This window comes from Ammodytes marinus (genome assembly GCF_949987685.1).
Source record: "Ammodytes marinus genome assembly, chromosome: 8".
Lineage (NCBI taxonomy): Eukaryota > Metazoa > Chordata > Actinopteri > Uranoscopiformes > Ammodytidae > Ammodytes > Ammodytes marinus.
The window spans coordinates 17,372,832-17,400,128 of record NC_137212.1 but is presented as its reverse complement, the minus strand read 5'-3'; the positions used below and the strand labels follow the sequence as shown (position 1 = coordinate 17,400,128).

At 41.3% G+C, this 27,297-nt stretch overlaps 1 protein-coding gene across 1 annotated transcript; it reads left to right on the top strand.

Moving 5' to 3' along the window:
• Window positions 1-148: 148 nt before the first annotated feature.
• cers1 (ceramide synthase 1) lies at window positions 149-27,277 on the top strand (the record flags this gene model as incomplete). Its single annotated transcript, XM_080032316.1, has 7 exons — window positions 149-397; window positions 16,090-16,249; window positions 20,381-20,561; window positions 21,175-21,336; window positions 21,475-21,622; window positions 21,759-21,919; window positions 23,522-27,277. 7 exons carry the CDS (start codon window positions 149-151, stop codon window positions 23,562-23,564), a joined length of 1,104 nt encoding a protein of 367 aa, XP_079888442.1. The 3' UTR covers window positions 23,565-27,277.
• Between the last annotated feature and the right edge of the window lie 20 nt (window positions 27,278-27,297).

The window sequence follows — 27,297 nt, the reverse complement described above, 5'->3', positions numbered from 1 at the left end:
ATTTTTAGGTGAGCTAACAAGCTGGTTGACGGATTAGCCGCACAGCCTGGACTGTACTGCGCCCTTTACTCCCTTCGTCCCTCAATTGGAGTATTTTTTTTTCTTCTTCTCGGTTTCCACGTTTTTGTTCTGTCTGCACCGCGCCACAATGAGCAGTGACACCGGGGATGCTGGGCCGGCGGAGGTGGAGCCCATGCCGGGATACTTAGACCTCATCACCAGAGCCTCCACCGTAATGCTGGGCGCATGGAGAGACTGTAGTACGTGCGGCCTGGAGCTCTCCAAACGGACTCTCCTGCATAACGCATACATTACCTTGACCGAAATCGCCCTCTTCTTCTTTTGCGCCTTTTTGTGGACGCAGGTCAGGCAGGGACTGACAGAAAGTCTGTTTAAGGTGGGTGACACACAATCACAACAAATGCCGTTCCCAATCCCCCCGAGGTTATTTATTTACACGTCTAATTAATGGGCTTATTGGCTAATTATTTTTTAAGAGTCCCACACTCCCAGCACTGCAGAAGTGTGGCCTCCGAGTCTCCCATCCCTCAGGAGCTGTTGCTAAAGGCAGGCAAAGACATGAAGACCCAGTGTGAGGCAGTAGGTTTAAGCAGTTGTGTGTTGGTTGAACAAATATGAGATCCAGTGGAGACTGAAGATATCAACAGTAAACACTCGTAGCCTATCTATAGGCTGCTTGTGTTGAAAAAAAGAGAACTGAACAGGTGTAACAAATAAGAATGATTAATCTCTTTGTTAAACCATTCAAATATCAGTATGCAGTTATTGGCTCATATAATTGAATTGCAAGCTCTGTTCTCATAAACAGACAGTTGTGTGCATTTCATTGCTCCAAAATCGAATTAATTTTGTATTTTATAGATATAAATGCTATATAATGAACCCAGCTCATTAAGTCTAAATACAAAGTGCTGTTATTTCATTTTGAATAATTTTCCTCCTGCAAATATGGTAAAATTGTAATTAATCTAGGTGACAAAAAGCTTATATGTACACATTGACACATACAGTACACAACCGTTTATATTTGTATCTGTGATTTTAGAGTTTAAATGCCACGTGCTCACTGAATTAAATCCAATTTCAAACCTACTTTTCCACTTTATCCATTTATTACAGTCAATACATTCCTAAAGCTTTTAGATTCCTGTTAGTGCTTTTAGGTACTTTTTGGAACATGGCAGAAAGGTCATTAGTCGCAATTATATAATGTCAAATTGCAAGTGATGCAGACCTTACAGGCTTCCTCTTTCTCAATTTCAATATCACTATCAATATGGATCTTGTTAAATAATATGTTTTCTGGAAAATCTATTAAATGGTTACCAGTAATGAAGACTACAATAAACAGAAAGGAATACCTGTTTTTGGCTAATTCAGTAACACATCGAAGTGTTTCTTCACATTGATGCTAAAATCATACAAAAATCAATTTACAACGTTACCAGCATTGGCCTCCATCAAAAGATATTACTTATAGGAATGGCTTAAATCTCTGTTGGTGGAAATACATTTATAGCGTCCCTCTACATTACATAAATGGCTTGAGACTGTGAAACACCAGGTATGCTGCTGTCATCGATTGGTCAATCAGGGCATTGTTTATTTACCTGAGGACATGTCATGCACTTACAAAACTGCAATCGCTCAATAAGCATCACCATCACAACATTGTTTCGCAGGCTACGCTGTGATGGACTGGCCATATGCCCAGGTGTCCTATATTCCCCTCAGCCATCCAAGTCCAGGGAGGGGCCCTTATCCACAGATAGCCTGGATGTTGCCTACAGCTCGTTATTCTGCTATGATCGTGGGTGGGGGTGGAGTGTCTACAAGCAGCGGATGCTATGATGAGATGACCATGTAGCAGCTCTATACTCTAGTTCAGGGCCCCATGTGTTAAGCCAGATGGACCTGGGAATGCAAAGAATGAGGCATGTTTCCCCCCTTAATAACATGTATGTGGGTCTCACTGACTTCTTTGAAACAGCATGGGATGGACCCCACTGGATAGCATAGGGTTGTGAAGGATGAGGTGAGATTTGTACCATTGGCAGAATTCAGAATCAGCCTTGGTTATGTAGTGCATGTGTAATATCACCACTACAGTGCTTAGATTAGTAATAAAGAGGATCGGTTCAGTGTTAGGTCAGCCTTCCTGAGATAATACAATACGACGAGCATTGCAGTCATACATCATAAAGGCCGAAGGGTGCTGTCAGAAGAACAAATACATTATTTGAGGTCTTATTGGAGTGCAGCTAACTGCACAAACTTGAACAATACAGGATTTTCCCCCACTTGTTAAGTTTGACATTAAGTAAACCACAATGATGATGTATTACCTTGCCAGCAATGATTGTATATGTGGTTTTCACAGTGTTAAACAGGGCTGTAATACAGTATGAGCATATTGAATGACAACATGGACAGTCGTGTGACTGTGTACACATATTTAATTAGCTTCCGACTCAGAGCTCATTGAACATCATGGACAATAAATGTTTGCTTAGACATCACTGGACTTAGCACTGTGTAATATAATCCTGTTGTGGTCTTTTGAATACTACAATGAAGTGATTTGACACGACAATAATGGATGTTGGCTTCTCTGAAACACCAAGTAAGAAATCACATAACTATCAATTGAACTGCTAATTTTAGAGATGGACATTTGTTGTTCAACTCATGGTAAACTAAACCCGATAGTTTTTTGGTATTCTCTACAATTACAGACCTAGAACTGCAAAGATTAGCTGAGGCTATAGGTTTATCGAGAAAGTGGATTAATCTCTTCACTCATTTTTTTAACAAATAACTCCAGATTCTCAGGTATGAGATTTTATGGGATTCACATTTTTGGGGCACATTTATTTGTCTATTTTGACTTTGAATAGGTCTGCAACAGCTGAAAAGATTTTTTTTAAATAGTCAGTTTCCTGTTTTGTTATTTATAGGACTCCCAGTCAACTTTGAAGAATGACATTTGACCCATTTAAAATATCCGACTTACTCTGGTTTGCATTTTCCATTCGACAGTCAAATTCCAAAAAGGGAAGGCAGTTGGAGTGATACTTTTGTTTGGTTCACTGTGTTGTATGCGGTTGTTGCTGTACTCATACGTTTGAGCCTAAGGCCTTCTGGTGAAAACCACTCATTGTCAAAAATAGTCCACACTGAACTTTCATCATCAATTCAATAATATCTTAATCCATCAAGTATTCAGTGTCCTCAACGCCACTGCCATAAGACAGTTGGTGGACACTTTCTTTAGGACAAGATTGGATGGGCCTACTTCTGTCCTGAACGGGAGTCTTTTGTATATGTTAACTTCTCTGTGTGTATGTTAAACGTAACAAGGGAAACCAGGTTCCACATGGTACCATCATTTCACATGTGAGTGAGCATGCTGTTGGGGGAGGTAGGGCGAGTGTGCTGGGGGTGGGGATGGCCCCATTTGCACAGTGACGCCTGGCAGACTCAGTGCTTTTGATCACGTTTAACTTTCGGTTTGATGCTTGAGCATATGAGTATAAGAGCATGGCATATTCACATTCATTTAAACACAGCTTGTTGATAAGCCACTAGAGCTCTACTGGTGCACAAATCATCATCTCCTGTCCATCCATTGACACTGCTGATTAAACAAAAGTAAATGTGTCCTTTAAGTTAGTTGTTGAACATTTGACTATTTATCTGAGGGAAAGGGATTGAGGAATGTTGGAAATTTGAAGAAAATGTTTCTAGTAATCTTGCCTTCTAAATTCCACGCATTCGACACAAAGTACTTATTGTCTTTTCGACCTCTCTCTGCACATGCGCCTGTCATAGCCTTCCCAGTTTTATGTCTCTATTTGGCTGAATTCAATGGGCGTCCATCTGGTGGTTTATGAATCATGCATTTTATATCTATATGTTTGTGTTCATAGTAGAGGTTTAAGATGTATGTGTTCATTTGCGTACATTTTGTCAGTAAAAAAGCACGAGACAAAACAATGGCCCTACTTGAGAGAAGAGGAAGGGGATAAATAAATAGAAGGAAGAGAGGGCTACTAGACGAAGGACGGAACTGAGAAGAGAAGTGGGCTAGGGTGTTGTGTCCGCTGACTCAGCATTCAGCAGCCAATCATTAACACACACACACATGCACATGTTGATAAAAGGAAACGCGCCATCACACACACATGCCTGTGTTCAATAACATTTATATCAAGCAGTGTCAGAGCATGAATTTAACACACAAACAGGTAACACACTAAGCTGCTCAGTCAGTATGGACAATACAAAAAGGCAGGCCGCGGTCAAACCCTTCTACCAGCAGCAGTTTATAACCGCTTTCATAAATGCCTCCCATACACACGCTCTGATGCAGTCACTCACAGAGGAGAGCAGCAGTGTGCTAGCTTGCCAGCCCCAGTCTTGCTGCCAAGCTTATCTCCATGCATAGCACCGCTGAGTAGCACCTCATCCGCCTCCTGCTGTTGTTCTTAATGTGAAAGCAGCCTGAGGTTTGACAAGGTCCCCAACCACAGCTCCTGGATCACGTTCCTCTAAGCCCCTGCTCATTGTTGTACATTAGAGCCGCAGAGTGAAAGCTGATACTGGAGTTGTGGTGAAGGGGAAGTGCTATCCATTCAGCCAAAAGTGCCTATTCAGGTGAAACTTGCTTGTAATTTTGACACTGATTCTGAGCAATTGTTCTGAAGGTTGGTTATTATTAGTCTCCTCTCCTCTCCTCTCCTCTCCTCTCCTCTCCTCTCCTCTCCTCTCCTCTCCTCTCCTCTCCTCTCCTCTCCTCTCCTCTCCTCTCCTCTCCTCTCCTCTCCTCTCCTCATGACTCAGCTGCCTTATTTATCATCACATAACTTTTAAGCAAGCAGCACTTTCACCATCACCTGACACATGATGTATTTCTCTCTTTGTGCTCCAGTGTGGCATACGTCGTAAATGCACAGCACTTATAGGTGCTCAAAGCTGCAGTAATATAAGTCTTAATTGTTTCATTTTCATTTAACCTTTATTTTTCCTCAAGATCATTTAGGGGTGAGTCAATTGTAATCATATCTAATCATATCCATTATATTTGTTCACATTTACATGAGTAGCTCGAACAATTATTGATTAGTGGATTGACTAAAAATCTGAAACAGTTCTTTATTTAGTGAATTGTCTAATTCAATTATCAAGCAATATCATAACTAGACATTTGAAGATGTCACCTTTTTGCGCTATATTGATCAATCAATGGGAAGAATAATCAGCAGAAGAAAACAATCGTTATTTGCATCCCTCGTATGACCTCCAAGAGTATGAATGTATTCAAAAACTTGATAAGAATTTTTGATATATACAGTATGTATATTGGCCTACAGTTTGTAGGAGAGCCTTACTATATAATTGACTATGAGCCTGGAGTTACACATAAAACAGAGAGAAGAGCAATCACTTATTCTACTGGAGGAAGAATTGCGGGCAGTGGTTGTGCACACTTTAACACAGTGAATCATAAGCCAAATCAGCCATATCTAACACCAGCTAAAAAGCAGGATCATGAATCAGCTCTGTTTGCTGACGCTGACAGTCAGACCTCTCTTCTGGTCAGCTGGAATGTGCTCGGAGGCCTTGACCGCCCCGGAGCTGCTGTTGCTACGCTCTCAATCTTTTCCTCTTCCTCTCTCTCTTTCCGTCTCACTTAATAAACTGGCCTCCAGCTAGACACTAGAAAGGCTGTCATTAGACAAGAACACACTGTCACTGTAGGCTTCACACTTGGCATCTGTCTGTATTCTCACAATGCCACTTGTGTGTGAGAGCGCAGTGGGCAGAGGAATCCAAGGTTCATATTGTCTGTTCTTTGCCCACGTCTTGTCCAGACGTCCAGCCACCTTTTTGTGACTGTGTGCGCCCTTTGCATTCCTGCTATTGTGGTTCATTTAAGTGTACTGGGTGTTAATTACATACTTCACTGTACTTTGGTTATGGGTAGGATGAGGTTCTCAGAAGCGTTAGCGGGATGCAACGATCAGTTTCTCTGTGCCAGACCCTCTCTCACTCACACATTTGTGTGTGTGTGTGTGTGTGTGGGGGTATATACTAAATGTCAGAGTCTATGCCTGTAGCTTTTCTTTTAGTCCCTTTCTCCCCTCCAACTCACCTTATCTCAGTTTTCTTTTTTTCCAGCTGTATCTTTTGGTATGGATTTGCATAGCTTAGTCCAGGACTAAAGGTTTAGAGTGGGTCCCGACTCCTTCAGGTGCTGAACACAATCACATGTGGCTCCAAAAATTACTGTAGTTCGAGCTGTGATTCAGATAGACTACAGTGTCTTGTCACTCTTCAAAATTACCCGTGCGGAAAAAATAAAGATATTTTGACATAATGACAAATATTTTCCAGTGGAGTGTTTTAAACCTCCAATCGGGACTAGTGTCAAACTAGTTGAAAGTGTATCTTGTTTGTAGCTCATCTGTTAGAAGCAAAGATCACTGATTAGCCACAGTATAGTCTACAGTATAATTGTTTCCCTTCTCTAGCGGTCAACATTGCTGCCTGTTTATGAATGTTTGTAAACTAGCTTTAGGATAGCTGTGGTCAGATAAATATGGTGAGCTCATAAACCATAGCCTGTTGCCGCATGCATGTACACCAGCTTAAAGACACACACAAACACACACACACACACACACACACACACACACACACACATATTTCTCATTCACACAGTAAGTCCTCACCCTTTCTGTTTTGCCAAGGGACATTTGTTTTGCATTGTAAATGACAGCCACAGGTCTTCTGGCTGTCAGCTTGGACAGGGAGCAGCTCTAAATATCGCTTCACTAAGACTGTATGTCAGTTAATTTTTTTTTTAATTTCTCTTCACTTTTCACTTAAATGAGTCCAGAAATAAGGGGATTTGAAATTGTGATGTATCCACATAAAGTGTTTGTTCCTGCAGTGTGGGAACATATACTGTGGTTGCGTTCCGAATCGCATACTCTTTCTTTTTTCTATTCTACATACTACATCCGACGATAAAAAGAATCTAGTTAGGATGCAGTAGGCATACTATTGGGACATACTTTTCTCTCTTATTTCATCATAACATTGCGCCTTGATCTTGCCTCTTGCTTTTATATCCGTCGCATCCCTGTTTGTTTTCATATGGAGGCTTCGTCGATGTTACGTCACTTCACGTGCGCACTGGTTTGTGGGTCAGAATCGCCCAAATAGGATGCACTTTTCAACACTAACAATCTTGGCCGCATGAAGTAGGACATCCGGGTACTTCTAACCATCCTAAATCTGGCCATAAGAATCGGGACATCCTAAATCTTTTTTCTACATACTATATAGTAGAAAGTATGCGATTCGGAACGCAACCTGTATAATGGCAGAGACACAGACAGCACTGTAATGATTATAAATAATACTCAAACGAGTACGTTAATACTGGTGTGGAATGGTAATCACTGAACACAAACAAAAAGCATATGACTGATCACACATCACAATCTCAATGTTCCCTGCTCACAGCAAAATCAAACAAAATAGATGCACAACTGAAAATAAAGAGCTTACTGAGTATGCCACTTGCTTCCTACTGTGTGTGTGTGTGTGTGTGTGTGTGTGTGTGTTTGTTTGTGTGTGTGTGTTTGTTTGTGTGTGTGCAGGCTGCTGTCGACTATTTCTGTGTGTGGAGTAAATGTAGCCTGGTAGGAAACATATATATTAATTTCTGATTAAATGTGCATGAGTGGGGCGGGCACTGCCCAGCTAGCTTTCATGTAGTTGTCTCTCCTGCTCTATGTTAGTTAGTATGTGAGCAAACAGTAATGTGCAAACATATAGATAACATAAAGGAAAGAAGAAAAAAATTAAAACAAGCTACATCTCACACCCCCAGAGAGAAGTCCGACAAACTGAAGAGGCTGTTATGTGATTGTGTACTGCCCATAATGAAGCTGTGGTAGATGAGGGTCACCCTGCGTTCCGAATCGCATACTTTCTACTATATAGTATGTAGAAAAAGATTTAGGATGTCCCGATTCTTGTGGACAGATTTAGGATGGTTAGAAGTACCCGGATGTCCTACTTCATCCGGCCAAGATTGTTAGTGTTGAAAACTGCATCCTATTTGGGCGATTCTGACCCACAATCCGGTGCGCACATGAAGTGACGTCACATCGGCGAAGCCTCCATATGAAAACAAACGGGGATGCGACGGATATAAAAGCAAGAGGCAAGATCAAGGCGCAATGTTATGATGAAATAAAAGAGTAAAAGTATGTCCCAATAGTATGCTTACTAACTGCATCCTAACTAGATCATTTTTATCGTCGGATGTAGTATGTAGAATAGAAAAAAGAAAGAGTATGCGATTCGGAACGCAGGGTCAGTGTTGTACATTGGGTGATCACCTCACAGCTTTGTCCTTGTTATTTGTTGGCATCTGTAAACATGTGCAGCTGTGTATATGTTATGCTGTTTAGGATGAGGATTAAGATTTTACATGTTAAAAAAAAAAGTATGCCGGTCCTGACATAATGTACACAATGAACAAAACTAGGAAATACTGAACAAAGTATGTTGTTAATGCCTTCACTGGGATCAGCTAATTGGATAGACCTGCCCCTGACATGTGCACCTGCTCTTTCCTTCTCTCTCAGTCACACTCATACAACTTCTGACACATATGTGCTGGTAATTCATATACATGTTCACATATACGAGACAGAGAGGCTTCAAACCCATTCTTCATTTGAATATATTCAATATATGTTTTACAGCAGGAACTGAAACCACTTACTCTTTGGCGGTTCCCTTGCTGTGAGAGCCAGATGTTCTAGTATTTAGTATACGTATAAATTATGCTAGCTAACCAAATCAAATTCCTTGCATTTTACGATTTTTTTCATGATCTTCAAACTAGTAGCTAAATTTGAGACTTGTCACTTATGAAAAGCAAAGTCAGCAAGGGGGCCTACACATTTGCCTAATCTGTTATGTTCATCTGGGCCCAATGCACTTCAGCAAAGTCAAATATTTTAGATGAAGCTGTAGACTGTCAGTCATAAAATATGGTAATTAAGTCACTCGTTGATGCAAGGTGGTGGCTCTTCCAGTCACGTACGACGGTGTCAACTTATCGTTTTTTTTTTTTTTTCAAATCAAAGCTTAGATTTTCAGGTAGCCTCAGTTCAGTATCAGTACTCCAGCAGCGTTGGACTGGCCTTCTGAAGATATGTGCACTGCCGTGGTGGGACAGCATTTCAGCAACATCCATATGGAAGGACTAAAAACCTCACAGGCTGTTTGTTCCTAGATTTGTCTGGTAGGCGAGCTTCATTCAGATGGGCGTGATAGATTCATTAGATGTCATGGTCCTTTAAATGCCACTTGTTTCTTGCTTTACTCTTGTTTTTTTTCACAATTTCCCATGTAGAGAAGGAACTCTCATTACCAGGCTTCATGGAGTACATCTGCTATATTGACACACCATATATCTTCAATTAAGAAACAGTTTTCCCTAAACCATCTGGTACCTTCATCTGACTGACACATGTCAGGGTGCGTGCAGTGTAAATAGATTGTATATGTGTTTGCTCCCTTTCATTGTGATAAGATTAGCAAGTCACTCACATTCCTCTTAAGTCATGGTGAGCTGATCGATCAGAGGCGCTCACAGAATGTCTCTCATCTGTAGTCCACTTTGTTTTATTGAGTCACATGGGAATTACCACTGTGCTTCCAGTGAGTGGACAGGATACGGATGTGAAGGAGTCACTGGTAAAACTGCCATTACCCAACATTATCAACCTGCAAAGGTTATGAGAGAGAAAAATAGGGATACAACGAGAGGCCAATCAATACCCGTTTTCTTACTGTCCCAGTAAGTATGTGCACATAATACTGAAAATATAATAATACATAATGTCACGCGATTTTTCCTTCTAAGTCAGCTCTTCATGATGCTGGCCACCTCGAGTAAAATCACCTACATCCTCAGTTGCACAGATCATGCGATCATACCCCTGTAGTATAATGGCCCATCGAGAGTGTGAATTAGGCCGTTTTATTTTGCCCAAGGTTTAGCTAAGAATGATTATTATAGTTGTGACGTTTGAGTTTGCCTTACTGAATTAAAGGGCCATTCCATTCCATTATTCCCTCTGTCTCCTGAGTCAATTTTTTCTGCTTTTTGAAAAACTTGAAAATATGAAGAGGGTGACGAAAGGTACCCTGTTGGAATGGAATCAATGATGTTGTGATAGTGCGGTATTCTCTTTCATGGTGCCCAACACGTTTACACTTCTTAATGGGACTTCACTCCCATGTTACTGTTCCTGTTATCAGATTGCAGCCTCAGTGTTGTCTGAACTGCTCTCCTTTGACGTACCTTTGGAACCGCCATGAAGCCTGTTGATGTGTTGCAAAGACTTCCTTGAAGCTGCTTCACATTAAAAACCCATTGAAATCAATATAGAAACCTCTGTTTCAACGATGTATTAGGTACAGTGTCTATTCATGGCTTTTTACACTAGTTTGAAAAACATCACACCAACCAGTGCTATGTAGGTGAGATTAGGAGTGGAGGCGTCATTTTTCCACAGAACTACCTGGCTACATCCTTGTTGTTATAGGTCTAAATGCAGAAATAACACATTTTAAATCCATTTAGGATACAATAAAACTAAATGATTTCCCTCCCAACAAGATAACTTGTAGACTTTAATATATCAGTTACCCATTTCTGAATGAATCCTTGAAATGAAAGAAAGTGCCAATTGAGTCTGATTGTCAGCAAGGAATGGTAAGAAAGACAAGGAGCGACAGTAGACTGATCATGAGACAACGAGGTGCTGGCAACATCTGCCCATTACATTTTGAGCTTAAAACTTCCAACACATCATTAGTGTCATTCCTGTCAAATGGAAATAACAACCAAGCAACCAGCACAGGTCAGGGTTCTTTCAAGAATTTTGAAATCAAGCAAGGAAAGTACTCTGAATCCTTCTGCCTCTGACAAGAGCCTAATCCCTGATGACAGTCTGCTAATCACCTTGTTTAAAACAGGGTAGGATGGAGAGGGGTGAGACCATGATATTTGGTTTGGGGGGAGTTGAATGGATGTGTGAGAAAATGCCAATTTGATGTATCAGAAAAATAGCATTGCAACCTGCTTAGAGCACCAGAATGGTCTAGAAGACACATTTTGTTAAAAGATTTTTAATCGCCATCTAAAACTCCAGGCGTCCTTTGGATTAGTTTTTCTTTAATCCTATTTGGCCTCAGTCTGGAACAAAAGATGTTAAGAGAACAGAGGGAATACCTGACAGAGTGATGTCAGATTAGCCAGAGAGTTCAAAGCTAGACAGAGCCATAGAAATGAAAGAAGAAGGATGAGAACAAGATCCTTATTGAACAGATCCACAGATGAGCCAACACCCTGACTCACTGGCCCAGTTGTCGTTCTTATGCAAGAACAGGCCAGTGGAGTCCATTCACCCTCACGCCTCCCATCACTAGCATCACTACAGTAGCTCCAGCACTGATGGTGACTTCCTTGTAGACTGGGACTCTAATGCTGAGGCGACACTTCTAAATGATCCCAAGGAGCTGCACACTTTCTACTCTGCACTCTTTGCCAGCATCCTGACTTGGTTGCTATGGGAAGCACTTATTTTTCATTGTCCTTTCATACACTGTCTGCCTCTGCTATTTTCTTTTCTCCTTAAGTTTTAAAGGTCACATATAATGCTAATTTTCAGTTTCCAAATTGTAATTTGGGTTTATACTAGAAAATGTTTTCAGGCTGTAGTGCCCAAAAAAACTGTTTTATTTCTAACTGGTTGTGTGCCTTTTTCCCAGGGCTCAAAATTTAAAGCCGCCAAATGCAGGTAAATGTATCCTTAGGCGAGAAGGTTACTGAGAGTCTCAGTAACCTGAGAGTCTTAGTCTGAGACACACCCCCACTTTGGCTGGTGATGTGTGCTAGGCCGGCTTTTCTAGCAACTAATAAAGTCTTGACACCACCGGTAATGCCCGTGAAACGGCTTTCTATATTAAAAAACACTATCTACAGCGCGCACCTATCTAAGTTAATGCAACTACTAATGCAAACAGAACATTTCCTGTGGCTGCGGCTTCACATTAAAAGCATTTCACTGGTCAAACGGGAATTGACTTTTGTTTTGAAGCCGAAAGGAACAGGAAGGTAGCGCTTCACAGCCCAGCAGCGCACAAGTCACTAACAGCATTTCTACCATTTTCACGAGTTCTATGCTGTGAAAAAAGAGAACAGAAAGCTTGTAATTTGCAATAGTTGTAACCCTGCTCTAACACCAAAAGCATCATGAACATTAGTGGCAGCCGCCAGTCAGTCATGCATTTTCAATGTATGCGCGTTACGAAGTGCGTCTGGAGCATCGGCTGCAGAGAGCAGCGCCATTAGACTATTTGAAGCTTTTAGTGCAAGTGCACAGTAAAAACAAAAAGCCTCAAACAAGCCACGGAAAATAATTCTGATCGGCCAAAATTGTTATCGGCGGGTTAGACTGTCTGATTTCAATCAGTGCACCCCTATTAATTTTTCTAAATTTATTACTGCAAAATATAATATTGATTGAGAATCTCACTTGAGACCATGCTAGGTAATGATGAGAGCAAAGTACAATGTAAAAAGTAATATTTTATTTCTGGCTGGTAAACAATCTGTCCGGCTGGTAAATTCTACCACTTTGGCTGGTAAGCCGAAAAGTACATTTTGAGCCCTGGCTTGAGGTAGCGCTAAGTTAGGTCGGTATGGTAATGGGGGTTGTTCTTTCTCATACTTTGGGTCTAAATACACTGTGGACCCATAATATTGAAAAAACATGCATTTGCATAGTAGGTGACCTTAAAGGCTGCTGCTTATCTCTCTCGCTTAGTAGTGTGTGTGTGTGTGGGGGGGGGGGGGGGGGGGACACAGTGAAATTAAATCCAGTGATGCCCCGAGCTGGAGAAAGAGTTCAGCCAGAGTCTGTCTGTCAGGGAGAGAGAGGAAGAGAGAGGGGGAGCCGTTGAATGGTCACAGGTCCCAGCTGAGTGTAATTCAAGGCCCTGTCATTTATCCGACAGAGGACGAGTGGATTATCTCAGTGTCCTTGACCCACAATAACCCAACTGTAGGCTGGCATAGAAAAACTAAAGAGTAGACCATAAGAGTGGGTGGTAAGGACCCAATGTGATGGTGGGCTGGTTGGCGCAGGGAGACCAGAATGGTGCCACCGGCGGGCTGTTATGTAATCTCTCAGAATCTGCATTTGAAACAAAGATTTTGTCCTGACTGTCTGGTTGTGGTCGCTCAAAAGCCAGGACCAGAATATATAGAGACCATCTCGGTCCAAATAAAGTCAGGAAGGGAAAACATCATAGCTATCAAACTAGCTTTCATTACCTGCAGTAATGGACTTTACACAGATTTGGGATTTGGGGTTAATTTACTTTTAAAACCAGGTATTTTAATGGCTCAAACATTGAGACTGGATGTCATTATCAGGGAAATTCTTGCTCTATAGAGACGCTGGGTGATAATCCAGAAGCAGCAGTGCGTTCAAAAATGCATGGGAGCTGCTTCGGTGGGGCCGTGTTGCTACAGGTACCGATTTGAAGAGGAAATAAGATCCAGCAAGATCCGTTCCAGTAATGGATCCATCTCATCAGACGCCTAAACACTGAACTGGTTTATGTTACTATAAGCGGACTTGATAACTCTGAACAGTTAGTATTATAATTATTGTTACAGCGATCAGTTTGAATTCTGTATTCACTTTATGATGATCTACCACACTGGGTATCTGTGCTACTATTGAATTTAACTGCAGTGTCATCGTAGCCACATACACTGTAGATGACACAGGAAAAGGCACATTAGAAACGGTAGATATGGTGTTTGAGAAGACTGTAGCGGCAAACAGAAGTGATAGATAGCATTAGTTAGAGATGTATCAGCAGTAAGGCAGCAGCAATGGTTAACAAGTATGATATGAGCTGCAGAGAACGGCTGGGTTTTCGCAGTAACCCGCATCGGCCAATGTGTGTGTTTCAGCCTTTGTGAGTGTGCAGGAGTGTGCGTGGGCTTGTGTTTTGTGTATCGGATGGGGGTGATGTGGTGGAAGTCTGAGGGGGTATGCTGTGTGTACTGACAGCTGGCTTCTATAAATAAATGTCGCAGGCAGGAGGGAGACGCAGGGGTGGAGGGAGAAAGAACAAAGGGCCGAGAAGAGCAAGAAATAAAAGGGAAAGGAGGGAGGATGGGGAGGGCTGATAGAGAGGGACTGATACAGATGTACCGATAGACTTAAAAGAATGCGGTGTGTGCGCTGCCCTCCATTGCGCTCCGGTCATGACTTACTGAACACACACCACATGTCACAACAGTTTCCTCCAATCAGCAGCCCCGGGCGGGATCATGTGCGCTGTGGATGCTGCCATCTTCTTTCTCTATGTGTGTCACAGCGACTGTGGAACACGTAGTCTTTTACAGTGAGGTTTTATCTCTCATATCTCAGCTTCTTTTCTTTTGACTCTCATGCGTTTGAGACGCAGGGGCACCATCAAGTCCAGAAAACTGCAGAGTAAAAAAAAAGGGGGAGTCAGAGAGAGGCAAGAGGGGAAAGATTGAGAAAAAAAATGACAGGAGAGACAGAAGGGAACACAGCTTCACCAATCCCAGTGAATGTGACTTTCTACGACCACATGGACAGTCCCTCCATTAATTTGTCATGTAATCAGTCACTGAGCCTTCTCAGATCACATCCCTGCATACTGGCTGCCTGGTAACAACTGACTGAGACGTACTGTATCACTGACACTGGCAACTTTCTCTCTCCTGCCTCCTGTTACACAATTTCATTGCCTTTCAAAGTGGTGTGTGTGTGTGTGTGTGTGTGTGTGAGTTTATTTAGGCGGTAAGCTGGGTTTGGTTTCCCTTTCTTTGCACAGCTATGAAACACTGAAAATGTCTCACTGCTCAACTGGTGTATCTGCCTTACCTTATTTATCCATCTGCTCGTCTTTGTGCCTTTGTGTGTGTAAATGTGTGCGTTTACCCTCAGCATTTCCTCTAATTATTTTTAAATGTTTTGCTTATTCTTGGAATTGAATGATTAGGATTTCACAAGAGTTTTCACAACAGAGACAAAGGCTGAGAAAAGAGGAGGCAAAAAGTGGTCGCAGGAAGACAGTTTAGATTAAAGAGGGAAAGGAGGAAGATAACATGGCCCCACTGGCGAGTAGGTGGGGTCATATAATCAGGCTACTTCAGGACAACTGGAGCCCTTTCAGCGACTTCCTCTATTTCTGCTCGCGTAGCAAAACCATAAGCAGACTTGTGAAAGACACGTTTCTGTGTTCAGGCGGTCACATGCTCGTATTGTACTGTGGCACGCCCATTGTGGTGCGCACGCACATGTGTCAGGAAGAGGACAACGTTATTTAGGTTCAATACTTGTGTGTAAATGTAAAAGTCTCTGTATCTGTAATCTAGCATCCAACGACATCCTGACAGTCAGTAGCACAGGCAATGAGCCAATAGTGGGTCATCATCTTACACTTTTTTATCCACATCTCAGTATAAACCACAATATAACTATACAGTATATACAACCATCTCTGGAGTTTATTTTAAAAAAATTTAAGATTTAGCTTTTCTTTTGCAAAGAAATATACCATTATTGGTTTGAACTGTGCATACCCATGCAGCCTAGCCTTTACACCGTGGAGCACCATAAAAGGTTATTTACAGTACAATAAAACAAAAGCAACCCAATGACCTTGGAACACAGCTCAGAAGCCATTCTGGCTCTGGATCAAGAGAGTCGTTGGCGTCACCACCACGCACATCAGAAATTGAGAGCCTCCTGTGAAAGAAACACCATCTAAATAAATCAGTCACAGTGGGTCCACAGTGTCTCCCAGCGGCTCACCCAGCCACGTGTCTAAAGAAACAGCGAAATGTATTCTTAAGTGTCACTTCCTCTCACTTCCTCTGTTCTGTCTGACGCTGGTTCCTCTCTGTTATCCCCACAGCCTCTAGCAAAGCGGTGGAGGCTGCTGCCCAAAGATGCCGCCAAGATGCCGGAGAGCGCGTGGAAGCTGGTCTTCTACACCATGTCGTGGTCATACAGCACCTACCTGCTATTCTTTACCTCCTACTCCTTTTTCAACGACCCACCCTCCGTCTTCTACAGTAAGACACGCAACAGTTCATGCAATATTCCTCTTTTGGGATCAACATCACAGTAAAAGAAAATACCATTCATCATTAGAATAATCTGTCCGTATTCAAAGGTCACATATTATGCCCATTTACATTGTAATTTGGGTTTCTACTAGAAACGGTTTTCATGGTGTAGTGTCCAAAATAACCTTTGTATATCTCACAGTGCCATTCCTGAATCTCCTCTTATTAGCCTCTCTTTGACAGGCTCCTTTTTAGAGCCTGCCTCCTTAAACACCAGTGTCCAAAAGGCCCAGTCTTCTCTGATTGGCCAATAATCTAACTGCCGGTTTTAATCTAACTGCCAGTTAGAGTCATGGGTATCTGGGGGTGCGCTTATCACAGGTGGAGGAAGTGCTAGGTTAGGTTGGTAATGGGGGGAGGGTGCTTAGTACCTATATTCAAGTTGAAAAACCATGAAAAGGTACATTTTGCATAATAGGTGACCTATCATATTTTGATAAATGTTTTCCTCCAATTAATGACTTCTTAGTGTTTCAAAATGGTTTAAAGATGAACATTAAATGATAAATGTTGACCTTCGAAAAAGTATCCTTCCTAACCCATCAGGTTAAATGAGCCAAGCGCAATCAAATGCTACACAGCAGGCAGCACAGTCTAATCCTATAGGGCAGTGGTTCCCAAACTTTTTCTGCTGGGCCCCCCTTTTGTAGAATTTTTTTTTACGCCCCCCTCCCAACATAAACACACTCTCAGACACATCCTTTGCTTGCACACTCCTATAGAATTTATATAAAACATTCTCTGTAATTCAGAGCCGGCCCAAGCCTTAATGGGGCCCTAAGCGGAATATGATTAGGGGGCCCCTCACCAATGATAGCAATGCCCAAATTATTGACTTTGTTAAATGTCATTCACACTCCCAGTGTTTATCGCTAGTTCCTCCAATGTGCAGCTGGGTGAAAATAGTAGCCAGCCGAGATCCCTACCCTCCACGGGATTTTTTTTTTACGTTTTTAAAGTGAACTGCATGAAGGTTTTAAAGTGAACTGCAAAAATGCCACTTTGAGTATTCATATAAAGAGATGTATTATGGCACTGGATGCCTGGGGGTTCAGGCATATTCAGACCATTGAATTGATCACGCTTCCAAGTTATTCCATCATCAGTGATGCTGTTATTGATTAAGAAAAATACAAGCTTTGCACCAATATTTATGATTAATTATTTGTATAATTGTAGCTAATGGAAAATAGAGTCATGACAGAGAACTGGTGTGACGGCTATCACTGCATCGCTAATGGAGGATATAGAATGCATGATGGGAATTCCACTAATAATCCAGCTATGTATTTTATAGCCTGTCAGCTCTCTTCCAACAGACATGGAGGTGTCCGGGCTCCGGTCCAACTCCATCGCTGTGAGTGGAGCAAGCAAAGGCCGGTTGACAGTGCCGGGTTCATCGTTAATAGCTGCATCACCTTTAATAGCTGTCAGGCTGAGATGTGTGCGGAGGCGGCGTAATGTGGCCGCACTCTTAGTGAGGGAAGGAGGGAGAGAGAGGGGTGAGAGAATAAAAAAGACATGGTGAGGATTAAGAAAAATGTGAAGACATTTTAGTAATACAGTGGCACAAGCGAGGAGGGGTAGAGAAGAGGAGAAAAAAGCTTCAGTATCCAGGAGAAAAAAAAAGAGGTCTCCAGTTCCCATGCCTCCCCCTTGGCAGCTCCTATGTTGTGGCCAATCTAGCAGTCTACTTCTCAATGTTTAATGACTGAGGGACCAATCAATAAACACTACACAAGGCCCCAATGTAACCCCATCCCACTAGAGACCAACGTAACTCAAAATACATCAGAGGAGAAAGTTTCCGTCCAACATCTGATGGTTTTCGAAAAAGTGAGCCAAGTAGCCATAATGTACATTTGGCCTGCTTTGCCTCTGGTACTTTAGAAACCCCTCTGTAATTCTCCTGAGGTTAAACCTGATCCCTCCAGCCCCCCGTCCAAACTAACTACCCCAGTTGACCCTTCACATCTGGTACCCCCCCTACCCCACCCCACCCTACCTCACCCACCACTACCACCGGAAGTCACTGTCAGGAGATATGGCTTGCACTGTGTTTGTGTCCAAGTGGGTGTATGTGAATGTCACAATGACCGGGAGGAATCCTTTATTACTTCTCCAATAACCATAATAACCAAGATAACCATTTAAAAAATAAAGTTCGGACAAACATTAAAGTGTAAATTTAATGAAAGATATGGTAATAAATTAGAATAATTGGCACAATATATTTTTTTTAATTGAATCAGTTTCATGCTAAATTTGTATTCACCTTGAAATATATTCTTTTGTATTTATTATTATTATATGGATTTTTTTGCCTTCAAATTCATCTGTATTTAGAGGCCTGTTAGAAAAGTGCCTTTAGGTTGCTGAATCATGCTTCACTTTGTGTCCAAATGAGTCGTGTCGTCTCAACACGTGCCTCCTCCACTCGTGCTAGCACTGATAAGCAGTGAGCCTGGAGTAAATAGGTCCATTGACATGCCTGTTTCCAACTCTGTGACACTTATGAAACAATGAGCTTCTCTCTGTTAACAACTACAAACAACAACAAAAACAAACTTACAAGAGGAAAGAGTAGGGGAGAACGGGGTAATTTGTCACACGGGTTGGTTGTCACAATCGTTATATCTCGGAACCAGAAGGCGCTGTCTGTGAAATTTTGGTATGTAAATATCCAGAATTGGGATAAGAGGTCACCTACATAGTCTTCCTTGGAGTTAGACTGCTGAATTTGAGGTGAGAGGACTGTTTGTGTTTTTCATGTCATATTGAAAATATTTAGCTCCTCAGTATTTTTCTTCTAGGCTTTTACAGAATGGGTTTATAACAAAACACTTGTTACCCATAAAAAGTGTGAAGGGTAAACTATAGTTTAGATTGTGGTTAGCAAGCTAATTAGTTGTCAGATGGTTGTTGGCATTGATGCTAGCAAAAAATTCAAGTTGGGGTTGGTCGTCACATTTTTGGGGGGGTTGGTTGTCACAAGTTATCCAAAGGCTACAGCCAGAAAAGGAACCCAATAACGAAATAAATTGTCAAGCTGTATCCTCACTGACACCCCACAGAAGGAAAGAATAGAGCAGGAAAAGGCAGCTAGCATGCAAAGGAAAAAAGGGCAACAAAATCAAAACAACCCAGTGCATCTCAAACTAGACACGCTGCCAAGGCTACAGTAAGTTATATAGGCCTATTTGTCAACTTGACAATGCAATTGCATTTTCAAATTTAGTTCTACTTTCTTTTCAAGATTATTCCCATTAAGATAACATTGTGACAAACAACCCCATAGTGTATGACAACCGACCCCTTGATGGGGTTGATTGTCACAATGTGTTAGGGTGTCTTTGATGATTAATTTCTTCTTTATTACAATAAGATAGAAAAAGTGAGGGGTACACATTTCAAGCCAACACTTTAAGCTTCAATGTAATGTAGGAATGACTATCAAAAGATGTTTAGGTGATGAGCAATTCTCAGTAGAGTAAAAAATGTGCCTACTTACCCCGTTCTCCCCTATACCCTCACAGTACACAGGAGAAAGCTCAGATTCCACTGCCAAAGTCTCCGCAACTCTACATTTATTGAAATTAAATAAATAAATCAAAAATGTATTCTCCATCTGGATTCAGACCTGTAATCAAGATGCATAATAGCAGTTATGGTGTTTGGCTATTCTTTTTGGATAGCATAAGGACTGTGTACCAACATGGATGTCTCATGTACAGTTTCATGTGAGTTTGACTCACTGTGAGTTCACCGAGTTATGTCTGGTCAAATGTATCATGCTGCTGCAGTGCCACCTATAGACAGAGTGTCACCAAATGTTTTAATGGTATTGTATGCTAAATAAAACACATCTGCAATATACAATATATATAGCAACTGGCGAATATGTCTGCTACAGTGTTCAAGTTTTGTAGTAGAATTGATGGAAAAAAGTACAAACATGTACAAATTATGAAGTGCCATATGGTAGCTGTCTCTTCCACAATGAGTTGATTTAAATAAAAGCTGTGTGCGTATCATCAGGCCCTTACCTCTCTGTACATTTCCCATCTGTTCCTCCAGACTGGAAGAGTGGTATGTCAGTGCCTATAGACATCGCCATAGCCTACCTGATCCAGGGCAGCTTCTATGGTCATTCCATCTATGCCACCGTGTACATGGACGCATGGAGGAAGGACTCAGCTGTCATGGTGGTGCACCACATTATCACACTGGCCCTCATTAGCTTCTCCTACGCCTTCAGGTATTTTTGTCTGACTTGATGTTGTGTGCCTATTCAGTCTAAAAAAACTACAAAAAACCAAGCCGGCTTTCACAATAACATGATTCATATATATGATCAAGTACAATGGTTATTGTAGTCCATTAACATGCTTGTTCAATGCCAGGCTGTAGTGAATGGCAACCCCATATAAATCCAAAACAAAATTGTGTTTATTTTTCTTGTCGAAACACTAGTATAATACAAAGCAGTGCTTGCTCTTTAGGCTTCCAGCTTCCTGCCTGCAACTAAAGCGGATAGGACGGAGTCACGTTTATTACAGTTTAAGCAAAAACTGGAAACTGATAAAGCTAAAGATTGAAACTGCTCCAGCGGATTTCCTTTTTGTAATTAAATAAAATATTAAATAAATGCACAGTGAAGTAAAAAAAATCTGATTTTTTGTATCTGGAAATTTAAAGAGAAACATGCCTTTTGTTTTGCTAGTAGCGTCCTATGTATCTTTACAGTTGTACTATACATGTTTTAGAAAGGTTGCTGGTTTGATTCTTAACACTGCACACAACGGAAATTGACAGATGCCTGATTGTATTAAAACACAAGCTGAAATATAACATACCGTATGTTTCCCCAGATACCACAACGTAGGGATCCTGGTGTTGTTCCTCCACGACATCAGTGACATCCAGCTGGAGTTCACCAAGCTCAACATCTACCTGAAGTCCAGAGGAGGAGGCCATTTCATGCTCAATGACGTGCTGTCCAACATGGGCTCTGTCAGCTTCAGCATCACTTGGTGAGGCACAGCAACAGACGCACAAAGACACACGCTCTTTCTCTTGTTTCTTTTTTTACTCTCTGATATTCTTAAGATACAGTATAAGATAATATAGGCAGAATTGATTAGATATTTCAACTGTGTTTCCTTTCTCAGGTTCTGGTTCCGTCTCTACTGGTTCCCTCTCAAAGTGCTGTACGCCACATGTGTGTCCAGCCTCCAGTCTGTTCCCAGCATCCCATTCTACTTCTTCTTCAACGCTCTTCTGCTGGCTCTGCTTCTCATGAACATCTACTGGTTCTTGGTGAGGACACAGATTTTTTTTAATGTATTATAAAAACCAAAAACGATTTATGGATTTTTGTCTGTTTGTTCACAGCGGTGACCCAATCCCAATCTGATCATTTCTCCTGTTTCCCCTCTCCCCTCTCTCTGTTCAGTTCATTGTGGTTTTCGTGGTGAAGGTGCTTAAGGTGAAGGAGTTGAACGACGTCAGGGAATACGAGGACGAGGATGGCCTGAAGGCAGCAGCAGGGCTGCTCAGAAAGCCTCTGGCTCAAAACAACCATGATGATGCTGGACATCTCATCTCTGCCAAGGGGTGAGTGGCACCGAAAGGCCCTGGTCATGGCTTTGTTCTCACACAGATACACCCCCTCAGCTCACCAACTGGCCAGCTGCTGGCAGCTTTTTAACTGTAAATGTTGAGTAAGCAGCAGGTTTTGGCAGGAAACCAAAGAAGCATTTTAAGTTGCTATTTGTAGATTTCAACATCAATAAATCATTAGTTTTAAGACAAGTCATTTTGGAGAAATGAACCCCCTGTAAAGAGTAGGCCCGATACAGTGGAACAGCTTTTACACTAGTGTTGAAGCTACGAGACAGAGAGCTGGGCTTAACTATAATGAATATTTTATAAATAAACACAAACACTGCAAATATAATTACTTACTATTTCACGGTATAAAAATGGTCATACTACATAATTCAATTAATTTACATGCATGTGAAGCTTGCTTACAAAACTACTCGACCACACTGACTGTTTTCTGTTGTCAGTCTCATTCTGCGCTTCATAAAAGCCAGAAGTCCCCATAATAGTTGTCCCTTTTATGGTAATTTTTATTTTGGGATTGACTGTCATTGCCCATGCCATAAATGTCATTCCTGACAGTATAACCAACACTTTCATGTAAAATTGTACATTAATTCATCAATCATTCATCAACAGTAACTTAATATTATAATTATTATGTCTCTATTGGCGATTAATTATAATTAAATGGGGATTTCAAAAGAAGCTTGTTTTAATCAGCAAAGCTTTTATATCCTTCCAAAAAAGGCCATAGTATCACGGAATTATGGTAATGTGTAAATGAGCACTCTGCAGCAGTGAGCTTCAAAAGCTTACTCAGCTAAATCCAAAGTCTAACGTTATGGATTCATCTATCTTAATCTGAGGCGTTGTCTTGTGCCCCTCTTTAACCTGCTGCTGATTATCATGGTGGCCTTTGACCACTGACACTCTGAAGACCTTCAACCTCTGGACCTCACTGACACTTTTTTCTAATCGGTTAGAATATAGTCACAGAATAAATCAGTTTTAAGTCTTGTTGTGGTGCTATACAGAGATTTGATAGAACTCCAGCAGCTGTAGCTGCACAAAGAGCATATCTCCCACTGAGCTTGTGCAACAAGTGGTCCTCATAGGTAGATAGGATCAAAGAGCCTGAGACCATATGGAGATGTGATTATGAGGCAGGCCTTATCTGCCCGGCCTTGGACACTGCTGATACCTCTCTCTCTCCCTCTCTCCCTCTCTCTCTCTCTCTCTCTCTCTCTCTCTCTCTCTCTCTCTCTCCCTTTCTCCTGCTAATGCCTCATATCCGCTGATCACCTCACCTGACAAGCTTATTCTCTCCTTGTCATTCCAATCCTGTCCGAGACGCCTCCCTGCACACACACACACACACACACACACACACACACACACACACACACACACACACACACACACACACACACACACACACACACACACACACACACACAACCACACACACACACGCACGCACACACACACACACACACACACACACACACACACACACACACACACACACACACACACACACACACACACACACACACACACACACACAAAGCTCCCTGACCCTCCATTTGTCTCCTCTCTGTCTTTCAGGAAGCACGTGCAGAACGGGATCAACAAGGAGAAGCATCTATAACAACAGGCTCTCCGTCGCCACCACCTGGCACTACGACTGCAAGCGAGACCAGACGCTCCTTCCTCGGATGGCTCGTGCGAAAAAGAAAAATAGAACGTGGGCAAGAAGAGAAGAGCATCACAAAAAAAAGAAAAGGGAGGAAGGAAAATACAAAGTTAGGCTGCAATGAGTTTTTACTATTTTTATTTTGTTTTTAGAAACATTTCATTTCATCACTGTAATTTTTAAAACAATTATTAGAGCACTGTGAATGCTATTTTTTTTTCTGGTGACTGTTTGTCTTATTGTTGCTAACTTTACATTGGATAGATTTCAGTTAGAAAAAACGACCAGTTTGAGCGACAGTTGGACTGTGTGTCACGTACAGTAACCCTGAACAGCGCTACAGCACCCCGACATGGAAACAATATGTTTTTTTTTCGGCCTGTGGTGGTTCTGTAGACATTTAGCCCCACAGGAATCTTTACTAACCTGGTAAACAAGCAATGTGCTGAATCTACAAAGGTGGGCTGTGTTTGCCACCAGTGAAATATGTTTCCTAATGAATCCCCTTCCTCCTCCTATTACTCCTTCCAACCTCTGTCCCAAGTTTTAAAAGGGAAACATTGCGTCGTTCTCAGTGTTGCACTAGAGCCTGCCTGGCGTCGTCTGGTGCCGTTTCACCACATGTATTGATTTCCATATCATCACGAGACCCCTCCCCACCCCCGCACCCCGACTCTCCCCTCCCTTCCCCTTCTGCATCCATTAGTTTGAATTGAAAAGCCACATCGGTGTGTGTAGGTATGTGCGTGTGATAGGTGTTTTCAGGATGTGGACAAAGTGGATGTCACCGAACCCAATTTTAAACTAAAAATCCTTCATTTCACAACATTTCACCTCTCAGTTTGAACTATTCTAACATTTTATCTCTTGTACTGACGATCAACAAGTATTGGGAATATTCACTTGTATATATTTTTATTTAATTTAATTTTCGTCTTTCCTCTGTGTGTGTTGCAAAGCATCTGTTGCTGCACTGACATGAAGGCATACAAGCTGATTGCTGGTTTAATGACAGCAAATAAGCAAGAATTGATTGACTAGGTTTCAGCATCATCATGATTTTCATTGTGTTTAAAACAATATGGATTTTTAATAACATTCATAACCAGTTTTGTGGGTGGTTTCGACTATCGGGGTTCACAGAAAAATCTGGCCCAGAACTGTAAGATAAAAATCACTATGATAAAGAAAAAATAAACACTATGTATGCACACATTATGGTATTCAGGAATGCATGACATCGAATGATTTTGGAAATATGCTATGAAATTGTCTTACAAACAAACGATGAAAAAATCCTCTCATTATGTAATTACAATGTCTTTATTAATGTCTAAGACTCATCCTGAAAGTGCAGCAGTGACCACTGAACACACACACGTAATTTTGGCTAACAAACTCCTTCAAACCAATGTGTGATGAACCCTCATGCATTCAAATATAGACACACAATGAGACGTGGTAAGGCGGGATGACTGCTTAGTCCCAGAAATGGTGATGACGTCATTTGTAATTCAAACACATTCAATTAAGGGCCTTTCCTTTCATTCGAGTGGTTTCCCCTTGGTTTACTCTGTGTGTGTTTTAGCGGAAACAGCTGCTGCACAAGCGGAAAATAAGGGATATTTATATTCTTCCTACTACTGTACCTTCTCGATCAAATTCAAGCTCTTGTTTGGATGAACAGCATGCTTGTGTAGCTGGAGCAGGGCGCAGATGTCGTCTGTCCATAGAATAAGCTGTTTTTTTCAGTTTATCTGTTTGTCTTCCACAAACCCCTCCTCAGGACTTGGGGGAAGTTCAAACCTACTTTTTAACTTTACATTAAACTATCATTATTATTAATATTATTATTGCTGTAGTCCAGGGTAATTATTGTTAATTTGTTATGTTTTTTTTTGGAATTGCTGCTGTTTTGTTTTTCTTCCTCTGAGTGCACTGTTGGTATTCAAGTTGTGTTGTTTTTTTCTGCTGTGTGTGAGTCGGCGATAGTCTGCTCAGATCAGATGTTTCCAGGGACCAGGGAAGAGTGGCTTTGTTCACCTACATTACCAACATTAGATCTCTTCCCTTTTTGATGCTCATTTAACACACTCCTTTTACTGTACCATTATGCATCTGTACTGTAGGTAACATGCCTTATCAATCATGCTAACTGTGTGTAATATACCAGATGTTCAGAGTCCCGTGGCTGACAGGTTGTACTAGCATAGTGTTATGGCAGGAAGTGTCCTCGGAGATCCCGCCTGCTCAACTGTGAGACTACATCATCCATAGTTTGCTGATATTTTTTTGTTAAAGGATGACAGATGACAGGGAAGTGAAGTTTGCATTGAACCCACAAAGACGTGTGCTTGGGATTAGGTGTGACTCATCCTTCACGTCTAGTATGGTACTGTGCACAAAGGGTGCGCCTTCAACCTCACCCATGGTGTCATGCTCCAAACTGTCCTGTGATGTGAAGTGCAAATGGGTAACTACTACTCAGGCTGGGCGATATGACATAATTTACCATTAAAAGGGTTATACATTTCCTGTTTTGTTTATATTGTGGTGTTTGAACATTGTTAGGTTGTATAAGGCCATTGTTGTAAATCAATGAAATTATGGCAATATTGGATTTTATTGGATACCCAAAAAACAGCTGCAATGAAATTTATTTTTCGTGAAAGACAATTTTTTCCATGTCGTCCACCCTTACCTGCTTCCCATCAGAGGACTAAAATATTGAGCTTATTTTTCTGTTTTTGATTCGGTCAATTCTTTTTTTAACATTTCATGCCACATTGGCCTGCAGTACTGGTCATTTTTGGCTTAAGTGGTTGCATGACTGTGAGAATCTTAAATTCGGTCAGACAACTCACCTGGAAGAGGAGACTATGAACATATAGCCTTGATATGACATATTTGCTCTGACCTCATCACTCCGAAGCGCACACACCAAGATCAGGGGGCGGCAATAAGATGATGAGGCAGTGTTTAAAAATCAATCTGTACAGCAGCAGCGCTGACAAGGCCACTGAATTTTTGATTCAGTAGATTTTGACATTATAATAGATTATAAACTCTGAACTTATTGCTCCTCGTTTCCATTCAAGATCAACAAAGACAAATGTATGTGTTTAGTCTTACACTGTTCGCACACATTAAAATCAGCAGAAAGCAGCAGCATCAATGGGACCTCCTCACTTCAATGTCTCTGTTGGATATTTTGTTGAGTTGTCTGCCCGAACAGGTTTCTGCTCCCTTATGACAGAAAGTATATTCACGAATTGTTCCATTTGTGCCAAAGCATCCACCCAAATTACGAGGCATGTGTTTGTGGGAGCTGGTGACGAGCTAAGAGGACAGCTAGCAGAAAAAAGCTGGGCAGAAAAAGCTCAGCAAGTATTTCTTATAAATTGCACTGTAATTTATTAGTATTATTTTTATTGTTCATGAGTAGATCAAAAATTAGTAAAAAGGAAGGGAGAATTTGGGGATTTTGACTTTCTGTTAAGAATCAGTAACTGAAACTCTTATTAATTAAAAGTGTATTTGATTGATACTTTTTTTTCTTCATTGTTTTATGCTGTAATTGATACAAATTCACCAAATTTTTTTTCAACTTGAACTTGACCACTTGATAAAGACACGTAATTGCTCTTTTGAAATGCAATTTTAATACCATTCAGCCAATGTTATCGTT